General features: G+C 40.3%; 1 protein-coding gene across 1 annotated transcript; it reads left to right on the plus strand.

Moving 5' to 3' along the window:
• The first annotated feature begins 4,501 nt into the window (after window positions 1-4,501).
• Window positions 4,502-5,443, plus strand: LOC113890403 (olfactory receptor 10J3). Its single transcript, XM_027538289.1, has one exon. It carries the CDS (start codon window positions 4,502-4,504, stop codon window positions 5,441-5,443), a length of 942 nt encoding a protein of 313 aa, XP_027394090.1.
• The last annotated feature ends 5,613 nt before the right edge of the window (window positions 5,444-11,056 follow it).

The following is an 11,056-nucleotide window of genomic DNA, read 5'->3' on the forward strand; positions in this document are numbered from 1 at the left end:
ATGGTGAGCGTATATTCTATATATTAGGACTTCCCTGGTGGCTCAGATGGTAAAGCGTCTGCCTACAATGCAGGAGACCAGGTTCAATCCCTGGGTCGGGAAGATCTCCTGGAGGAGAAAATGACAACCCACTTCAGTATTCTTGCCTGGAAAATCCCATGGGCGGAGAAGCCTGGTGGGCTACAGTCCATGGGGTCGCAAAGAGTCAGACATGACTGAGTGACTTTTAAATAAGTAAGTTATGGTGAGCAGAGCAAAGCTGAGAAAGGTCAGTTTGTAAAACTCTTTACAACATAATTCATGGACTGGATTGATGATTCTACCCTAAGATTTTAATCTTATTCAAGTGTCAGAGTATCGGAACATCAACCATGTGTGTAAGAGGCAGGAGGGATTCATGCTTAAACCCTACTCGGCAATTATTGTTTCTCTTCTGCCGCTTACGAAGAGTCATTCCACAAGATCTTGAGCCACTCTCCTTTGGCACCAGAGAAATTGACAGAGAGCATGATGTGTATCTTAGTAGGACCATGGCCAGCCCTAATAGAACTTGAAGTCAGACTTTTTACCCCAGAGATTCCTCCTGATAACCAAGGGAACTCTCTGCTCCCAAACATTAATCTTGGGATTAGGAAGTGAGCTGCCTGACTAATAAGGTCTCCAGGTACTCTGCTGTTTGCATTATGTCTTTTGCTATTGATCATTTGGGAGTAGTCAGTGTTATTTTGGGGAAGAAGACCCCAGAGTTTGAGCAGACATTTGCACATTACTAGGAAACCTCAAGCCAGAGTTACTGCTTTGTGACTCAATGAGAAGCTTCTTCCAGGATTACGGGCTGTGAGAACCTAGAGGAAATTAATGTTCAGGAAATTAATTGTCTGTCCTTCACTTCTAATCTCAGGCACTGGAAGAGAGGGATAAGCATTGTTTCCTTCCTGTCTAGTACTTTTACATATTGCATCCTGGGAGGTATCTAAAGATCTGCCATTTAAGGGGGAATTCCAATTAAACTGTAGCTCTGCTCAGTAAGACGTTAGTGACTTTCAGATAAAAAGAAAAAACTTGTAGACTACTTGATAAAAGGACAAATTTTTACACGGTGGTCTAAACTTAAATAACTGATAGGTTGAAATAATTATTAGGAAATTCAATGATGATCTGGGAAACTTATAACTGTTTAGTAAAAATCCATATCTATTATTGCAGGCATTCAAAGTTCCAGAGTGGGTAATGCGACTCTTGGACATGAACACAGCTCTCTAGAAGACCCAAAAACAAGCCCCTTGGTGAGTTTCATTTCCTGATATATAAAATATTTATTATAGTATATATTCAGTTATGACACAGCCAGTGATAAGTCTATACAAAAGGGAACATGATCTTTCCTAGAAACTATTGTGATTTCTGATTTAGGAAATGTAGATGTATAAACTAACATAGAGAAGAGGGACATAAGACTTTAAAGGCTTTCAGTTGGGTCCTGTACAAAAAGATTTTCAAAAATTTAACCTCCATGAGGACAAGGACCATTCCTTGGTCATTTTTGCTTTCTGAGTATTAGCGCAGTACTTATACCTTGTGACTACTTAACACACAGGGCTATTGAAGAAATGGTTTTGTTTGGATTTGAAGCAAGGTTTTACTATTCACGGGAAACAAACAAAACAAAACAAAGCAAAAAAAAAACGGAATGATGAGATAAAAAAAAGCTCTCTTCACTGAGACAAAATGCAAATTGTGCATTCATCCACGACTGAGGCAGGAGCAGGCTTTGTTTCACTTTGGTGGTGGGGAGGCGTCATTTATTTGAAATAAATAAAAGGTAGCAAAGACTCCAGGGTCAAAGAAATTATCTGGATTTTGAGGTTTCTGTCCATCTGTACCTTCCCTAATTTTGTGGTCTTTTATGCTTCCTCCTACAGCCTAGATGAGTAATCCTACCCTTGCCACTGTTTTTCATTTCCCCATTCCACTCTGCACCCCTTTGCTGACTGTTCTATCTGTTAGAATCTCCCATATGATGGTGCTGGGGTTCAGTTTTTTAGAGTGTTAGCAATTAAGAGCTGTCTAATGGTCTGGAGGAGAGGGAAACAAATATTTTAGGCTACCAGCATGAGTAAAGTCTTCTGGCCAACAAAGTGAAATTAACTTATTCATCCTGAATAACCTGGATGAATTTCAAATCAAATGTGTGAGTATAGTGAAAACTGTGATTTTATAGTGCTGAATTCAAAACTATTGCTTGTAACCCAGAAACACAATCTAGAAGTCACAGATTAGTCCTAGATATATATTAGCTGCGGGGACTAACATGATCTAAGGGAGAAGTAAAATATTGGGCATCTTCAAGGAGATTAGAATTAAAGATGAAAGTCTTATTGTACCTAATTCATACCTTTGTTGATATAGTACATGTAACAGTGTATGTTTTGATCAATGTACCTCAATAAAAATTTTTAAAGAGCAAGAAAAAGTCCATATGAACAATTGGAAGGTAAATAATAAAATTTATAAAATCAAGACTAGAATCACAGGCTTATTTATATACCCTAGAATGCTAGGTTTAAGCCTGTCTACCCTATCCTGCTTCTCTGAAGTATTTAAACTGGTTTAAATATTTAAATATGTGGAAAGTAAAAAGAAGTACTAGGGAATTCCCTGGCCATCCAGTGGTTAGGATTCAGTACTTTCACCGCTGAGGACTCAGGTTCCATTGCTGGTTGCAGAACTAAGATCCTGCAGAAAAAAGTACTAATAAAACTATTATTTATTAAAGGCTCCCTATGTGTTGAGTACTGTTATCAAACTCTTCTAATATATTAACTCATGTAATACTTATGTCAACTTTGTGGAGCATTACTGTATTCAATATACAAATAAGTTTAAATATCATGCCTAAAATTTAGAGAGGCTAATGAAGGAATTTAAGGGCTTCCCAGGTGGCTCAGTGAGTAAAGAATACACCTCCGATGTAGGAGACAAATGTTTGATTTCTGGATCAGGAAGATTCTCTGGAAGAGGGCATGGCAACCCATATCATTATTCTTGCCTGGAGAATCCCATGGACAAAGGAGCCTGGCAGGCTACAGTCCATGGGATCACAAAGAGTCGGACATGACCGAAGTTACTTAGCACGCACACATGTAGGAATTTGTGCAAGAACTCTCCATCAGTGGACTTTTAAAAAGAATGTTGTGACAACATTCAGAAGGAAGACTTGGTCTAAGGTCAGCTTAAATAAAGGGGATTAATTAGGAAAACTTTTTTGAGGTTGAAAGTTGAGTGTTGGTAAGAAGCATGGAGAGGAGAAGACAGAGTGGAGAGAATTTCAAGAAGCACTGTCTTCAGGAACAAACAGGAAAGGAATATAATTAGGATCTATCTTAGCTTCCTGAATAACAGTAATGGTTAAACGGTGGGTAATCAGGAGTAGATATGGGTTTATGGGCAATGTTAACTCTGTTCAAGTATGGTCTCCAATCTGGAGTTCACATTGAGTAAGCACATTTCTATCCCCATCATAACTTGGAATATACAATATTGAAATGAAAAATAGAACATCTGTTACAGAACATCTTCTCTGATTAAAAGTTTTGTCTTTTCTCACACTAGGGAAACCTTTTCATACTTGAAGTGACTTGAAGGAGTAAGTTCATATTTATTTTATTTATTTCATTCTCTCCTTGCCTTCGGCTAGAATTCAGGGAAATAAGCTAACTACCTGCATGGTCTTTTTGAGTCTTTCATGATCACAGTAGATTTTAGTGTAGGACTTAGGGAAGTAAAGCCTAGGACAAAGGGTTCTGAGGAGAAGTCATCCTAGGACCCTTGCAGGACACTTGGTCTTGAGAGAGCATTCTGACAGTATTGAAAGAATATCAGCTGTGAGTGTCTTTTGTCTTTCACTTAGATTACTGTTCCCCACTGGATGCTGAGGGGGCTAAATCAAAAGTGCTGGAGGAGGACACTTGCTTTGGCCAGTTTATTTTTGACAGTTGAATGAGTCTAAAATGATATGTCACCATCTTGCCTTGCATTTCCCTAATTAATACTGAGATTTGAATATGTCTTCATATGTTTATTGGCTGTAAGTATCTTCTGTCCTGCAAAAAAAAAAAAAGAAAAAAAAAAGAGTGTTGGAGGAAGAACTTTAGAGCTGGGTGTCTTCCTGAACCTGGACTCACCTCTTCCATGGCTGGGTAATTATTTCTACAAATCTGCCTTTTGATGTGCCTCTCTTTTCTTTCTCAGGTCTATTTCTGCCATAAACCCCAGGGTCCTGGCATAAAACCTTTATAGTACTAAAGAAAAGAGAGGGGAAAGTGATGGCTCTGAGCATGTGGTCTAACCTGAACACTGATGACTCTTGAGGGCTCAGGCATTGCTCATAAAATGGACACACCCTTCACTGAAGGCCTTGGTCCAGCCTATTATCTTTCATGATTAACTCATCATACCTTTCTTTCCTTTGCTGAGCTCTTCTAGACCTCAGTCTCCCTCAATGCCAAAGCCAAACTCCACTTCTGTGGCTGAGTTCCTTTTTGAAGGTTTCTCCAGCTTTGGGTGGCAGCACAGGCTTGGTTTCTTTGTTGTCTTTCTAACTTTGTACCTGCTGACTCTCTCTGGCAATGCTGTTATTTTGACTATTATTCGCCTGGACCATCATCTTCATACTCCCATGTACTTTTTCCTAAGCATGCTGTCCATCTCTGAGACCTGCTATACTGTGGCCATCATTCCCTGTATGCTTTCTGGCCTCCTGAGTCCTCATCAGACCATTTCTCTCCAAGGCTGTGCCACTCAGCTCTTTTTCTATCTAACCTTTGGTATCAATAACTGCTTCTTGCTCACAGCCATGGGATATGATCGCTACATGGCCATCTGCAACCCTCTACGGTATTCAGTCATCATGGGTAAAGAGGCCTGTATCCAGTTGGCAACTGGGTCCCTGGGAATTGGCCTGAGTATGGCCATTGTCCAGGTAACGTCTGTGTTTGGCCTGCCCTTCTGTGATGCCTTTGTCATCTCTCACTTCTTTTGTGACGTGAGACCCCTGCTGAAGCTGGCCTGCACAGATACCACTGTCAATGAGATCATCAACGTTTTTGTCAGTATTTGTGTCCTTGTTGTACCCATGGGACTGGTCTTCATCTCTTACGTCCTCATCATCTCCACCATCCTCAAGATTGCTTCACCTGAGGGTCGGAAGAAGGCCTTTGCCACCTGCGCCTCCCACCTCATCGTGGTCATCATCCACTATGGCTGTGCCTCTATCATTTACCTGAAGCCTAAGTCCCAGAGTTCCCTGGGGCAGGACAGACTCATCTCAGTGACCTACACAGTGATCACCCCTCTGCTAAACCCTGTCGTGTACAGTCTGAGGAACCAGGATGTCAAAGATGCTTTGTGCAGAGCCGTGGGGCGAAAGCCCCTCTCCTCTTAGTGAGGAGAGTTGTGGAAGGCCTTTTCTCTCATTTCATAAACATATATTAATTTTAATGCTGTTTTAGTAATGCTGCTCAGTATGGGATCAAGAATAGACTGAACTGGGTGCTAAAACTGGAGGCTTCCATTTGAGTTAGTCATGCTTCTCTGTGTTCTCCTTAAGAGAGAATAGAAAATGACTTATCATACCCTTAAGAATACAGGGAAAAGATTTATCTGTGTGGGTCATTCATACCCATATTCTGTCACACACTCGTGTACATACATATCTAAATATGTCCTGAGAATATGTTGGATTATACAACTACAGTAAGACAAAATTCAGCAGAGTTCTAAAAGGCTAATAAATAAAGTGCTTGGAAACCACCTCAGAAAAACCTCTGTTGTGGTGGTTAAGGGCGTAGGAGTAATTTGTGCAAAATTTATTTAACAAGTAAGTGTGGAGACACATGCATGTCCTTTTCTGTGGATGTTGAAGGCTTTTTGTAATCTGATTTTGCTGCTTGCTAATATCCCACCACAGCCTGAGGGGTCTTCAAAAGGCAAACAAACGAACAAAAAAACCTACTCTCCAAGTGGACAGAACTGCCCTAACTGACTATTTCTGGAAATGAGGAGTACATATGTGGTAATGCAAAAGATCTTCAGCTACTGAGAGCACAGAGGTGGGTTGTCCAGTCCCAAGATGCCTAGGTAAAAACTAGTGAGAAAACTCCTTGGGAAAGGAGATCATGATAAACAGTTTAATGCTTTCATACCTCCAACACAGGAGTGAAAGAGGATGGAGGCTGGGAGGAGCCAAGAAGAATCAGAGTTCCTTTTGCAGAGTAGACCTAAATCTTTGAAGTAGTGTTATAAATGTAAGCACTTGAACTGCAGCTTCTGAAGTCATTTATTAATAAGACAAAGTCTGAAGCTTGATTTAATGAAAAATTTTTCCAGTCAGCTCCTAAGCTATCATGGTTTCCCAGAAGCTAAATGGTAAAGAATCTGCCTGCCAGTGCAGAAGAGGCAGGTTTGACCCCTGGGTCAGGAAGATCCCCTGGAGAAGGAAATGGCAACCCACTCCACTATTCTCGCCTGGGAAATCCCACAGACAGAAGAAACTGGTGGGCTACAGTCCATGGGGTCACAAAAGAATTGAACACAATTCAGCAACTTAACAACAAAAACCACCTAAACTTTCAGTGGTTAATCTTCAGAAATTTCTTCTTAGATATTCCCAACTTAAAACCTGAGTTTAAAAAACAGCACTTTATGTCTGAGCATCACAGAAGGTGATGCTTTCATATGCTCTGGTTCTCTCTCCCTTATCCTTTCACAGCACTCTGGCCTTCTATGCTAAAGATCAGGTATAGCCTGCATTTCAAACGCAGCTTCTGCAGTCTCCAGAATCTAGCTGATCCCATGGGGTGGTCCTGCAGAGGCAAAATGTCACTTGTAAGAGTGTCGTGAAGTTATCTAGGTGCTGAAAATGGGACAAACCAATGGAAATGAACAAATCTTCTAAGTCAACTTAACATATCTAGCTTTGCTGAAAAACACTGGTATATAAAATCTGACCAGAGATAAAAGATAAAAAATATCTTTGCCTTGGTGACCATATTTTTAGAAATGACAGAGTCAGTTTATTTCTATTATGATAGCCAGAAAACAGTTATAATTTTTTTCTTAGTAGTTCTGTTTAATGTAGATAAAATTGTTAGGTAAAGATCTGATGGCCAGTGTCACACTCACTTCAATTTGAAATTGTATTTGGTAGCTGCTCTGGTGCTGCCCCTTCAGGACCCACACATCTATTTCCCTAGCTGCTGGAAATGTCTTGGGCTGACAGCTGGCAGCTGAACCCCACTTCAGGAACTACCATGCTAAAGAATTGCCATCTCCAGAGTCATAGCCCCTTCCCATGGGTGGGCTTTCCAATGACTTATCTTTTTCAGGGTATAGACTGGCACCCTTTCCTCAATTTAAGATAGCTATGAAGGGTACTCCCAGATTCAGGAATTCCTATCTGTGAGATGATTTGCGGTTTCTGCATGACTCCATCACATTTCCACTTCGCCCTCTACCTTCATCCCGCATGGGTGTTGATGCTGAGAGCACTCCCTAATAAACTTGCTGCTTTCAAATCTCTGTTTCAGACTCTGTTTCTTAGAGATCCCAGTCTGCAACTTTTAGGATCCCATTGCTAGAACAGTGGTTGGTCAATGGAGATTCCAAATTTTCAGCCTTGATATGAGCTAGTGAAGGTAGAAGATCAGTGGTTCCTGTATTTTAATTTTAAAAAGATGTTAATTTTCAAAAATTTAATCCTATTAATTGAATGATATTTACTCTGGTTCAGCTTAGTTTGTGGCAGTGCAGTATTACCTTGTTGCAAACTGGTAAATAAATAAATAAATAAAAATTAGCATTTTTCTCAGAATCCACAGGAAGTCATTTCTTTGTCTTCAAAAATTTCTCTGCAAGCAAGTTCAATTTCTGCCGGGGTCCAGCCCTCGTGGATCCAGGGAATTCGAAGCGGGGATGGCATCGGCGAGGATCAGGAAACAATTGCTTAATTAAACGTTAATAAGGATATAAAGAGTAATAGAATAAGGATAGCTCAGTGAGAAAATTTAGTGGAGAAAAGAGGCTGAATAATTCAGCCAGAAGGTGAGAGAAAGAACGATATGGGGAGACCAAGTTTCAGTGAACAAGGCCCGCACTTTATTTTCCAAAGTAGTTTTTATACCTTAAGTTATGCATAGAGGATAATGGGGGAAGGGTAGAGTCATGCAGTAAGCCAGGCTTTCTTCCTGCAAACTTATCATATGCAAAAGTTTAGGTGATTTGCATCATCTTCTGGCCCGGAGGCCTGTTAACATTTTAAGACCCTTTCTTCAGAAAACTTATTTTTCTATAAAGGTGATTAGTCAGGAGCCACCCTCCAAAAGCATTAGATAAAGTTGCATTCCTATAGGGCAAAGGTGTGGTGGGCTATAACAAGAAAAAGAATTAACTCAAGGGTCCAAGGTTACAAACATTAAAGCTACTACTTACACCAATTATATTAATCAATACACTGCCAGGGACACAGCAGGTAAGGGATATGGAAACTTAGCAACAAACATTGGCCCAACAAGTGAAAAACCCTTCACCAATACAATTTCTAATCAATCTTTTAACTGCTCAAAGGAATCTGTATTTAGACAGTTTAGAACATCTTATGCCTCTCACAGTTGGGAGGCTCTGAACAATCACATGTGGCCGGAAGAACCTGTTCAGGAGAGAGATGGTGGTGGAAGACAGCCCCCCGTAAAGTCAAAGGTGTAGGTGAGAGCACAAAGCAGTAAAGTAGGCAGACTCTGGTTTGGGGGGTAGATGGTCGAGAATTTCCAGGGGGACTCCTGAGGCTCGATCCTGCCTTTGAGTATGCTGAGCCTCCTTCCTCATGACCTTTGCCATGGGTGGAGTTCCTCACTCTGGCTCCCCGCAAATTTCATTGCATTCCTTACCTTGCAGTGAGATTACTGACTTCTCTCAGAGATAGTTCAAAAATAGCAAATAACAGGAAAAACAGGAAAGTCTTCAAGAAGGGAAAGATTGTGGATGCTTTAAGTGATGTATGCAAGTGGCTTTAACAGTGATCCTGGGCACAGTTACAGAGTAAAAGACTTATGGTGGGAATGTCATGGAAGCTGATAAGGCATCAGTTGGGAACTTGGGCTGGGTAGACAATTTAAGGCCCAGGGCTGGGTAGACAATTTAAGGCAAGGAGATAACACTACTCTCTGAGGTTTTCTGGGGACCCAGGCTGGCAAGTGCCTCTGCCATTCTCAACATAAAGCTCCCATTTTTGACTTCAAGGAGATGTTCTGTTGTTCCATGTTCCGTTTAATGAAAAGAGAGAAAGCAGAGCCTTTCTTCAAGTATTCAATTTCCTGAAATACTGATGAGGTGTATCTTTTGTCTGTTCTACTCCTGAGGGCCATGGAAATTTTTCTTCCACTGGTCAGTAGCAGGGAGCTACTGACTTGATGTTCAAAAACAAATCCCTTATTATTGGGAGTTTGTGACAGTTTATGGCAGATAATTTGGAACAGTAATCGTGGGAAAGAAATTTGCTTTATGGGCTAGTCTAGACCATTATGGTAAGGGATTGGAGGTAACAGAGGGTGAAGCTGGGGTGAATTATTTCTATCTAATCATTTGGTGACATTCATACTATTTCTGTCACAGATAGATTTTATATACATATATATATATGTGTATATATATATATATAAAGACATCTTTATAAGTGCCATATTTGGAGGGTCCACAGAGTACTCAAGATCCAACTATGTGTTCCACATTCCCTACAGAATAGATGTATGACTATCAGGAAGAAAAAAATGTGGAAATAAATGGTAGACATAAGTCTGATACAAGTATGAAATTTAAATATATGAAAGAACACAGTGAAAGGAGAGAACAGTATGTGGAGTATGAAAGAGAAATTCACACTGGAGCTTCTTGGGGAATGTGTTCTCAACCTTTGTACTGGAGAGTCACCACACAGAGCCAGGTTCCCGTGCAATGAAAGACAAAATGTCTGGGCTAAAAGGGAGCTTAGAGACCACCTAGTCCAAACCTCCCTTGTTACAAAGTAGAAATGGAATCTGAGACTGGAAAGAACTTGCCCCAGTCACACAGCTAGTTATCAACAGCTCGAACTTCCAGGTTTGTGCTTAGTCCATAGTGCTTGCAAGCTGTGGGTGAGGATGTAAATGGAAGAAACATGAAGTGTAACAGTCAAGACTCAGAAAGATGTATCTGAAGCTTACAAAGCCTGGACTATCCATGTTCAATCTCTCTCAATTCTTCTGGGTCACTTAGTCTCAGAACAAATAAAGGAGTAAGTAACTTGCTCTTCAGCCTGATACATAGCTGTGTGTAAAACACTATGAGACTAGATGTTGTTAATGAATGTTCTGTATGACTCTGGTCCCAAGCCTGTAACTATAATAGACCTTCTATCTTTTCTTAAAGGTAGGGGAGTATCTAGGAATAACAGCAAGGAGCTTCCTATAGGGACTTTTCCTGGCCTATTGTTGCAGAAAAAAATCCCTTCTCCACCCATAAAGCCTCTTTACACAAAGCCAAGTGCCAATGGCCGTTTCCTGGGAATCTGGTCACTATCTCTCTGAAATTATTATAAAAAAAAAAGCATGGACAGTGTTAAGGAGGTTCATACCAGTGTTAGGACTCAATGTGGGCTGTCTCTAAATATGCCACAATGACATATTGAATATTTTGAATTAAAGTTACTTAAGAAGTGGGGTGGATGGATTTGGGAGTTTGAGATTAGCAGATGCAAACCATTATATATAGGATGGATAAACAACAGAGTCCTACTATATGACAGAGGGAACTATATTCAATATTCTGTAATAAACCATAATGGAAAAGAAATGAAAATGACTGTGTGTATATATAAAACACGGGGAGCTCAGCCCAGTACTCTGTAAGGACCTAGACAGGTGGGATGGGGTGAAGGGATATCTACAACTATCCTCTAATTAAAAATAATAATAAGAAGAAAACCTTGTTTCTTCTTTTATTTAATACCTCAAGCCCAATCTCTGAT

Source organism: Bos indicus x Bos taurus, chromosome 3 (genome assembly GCF_003369695.1).
Source record: "Bos indicus x Bos taurus breed Angus x Brahman F1 hybrid chromosome 3, Bos_hybrid_MaternalHap_v2.0, whole genome shotgun sequence".
In the NCBI taxonomy this organism is placed as follows: Eukaryota; Metazoa; Chordata; class Mammalia; order Artiodactyla; family Bovidae; genus Bos; species Bos indicus x Bos taurus.

What these genes read in the sequence shown, in the direction of transcription:
- LOC113890403 (XM_027538289.1), top strand. Translation starts at nt 4,502, where the DNA reads ATGCCAAAGCCAAACTCCACTTCTGTGGCTGAGTTCCTTTTTGAAGGT.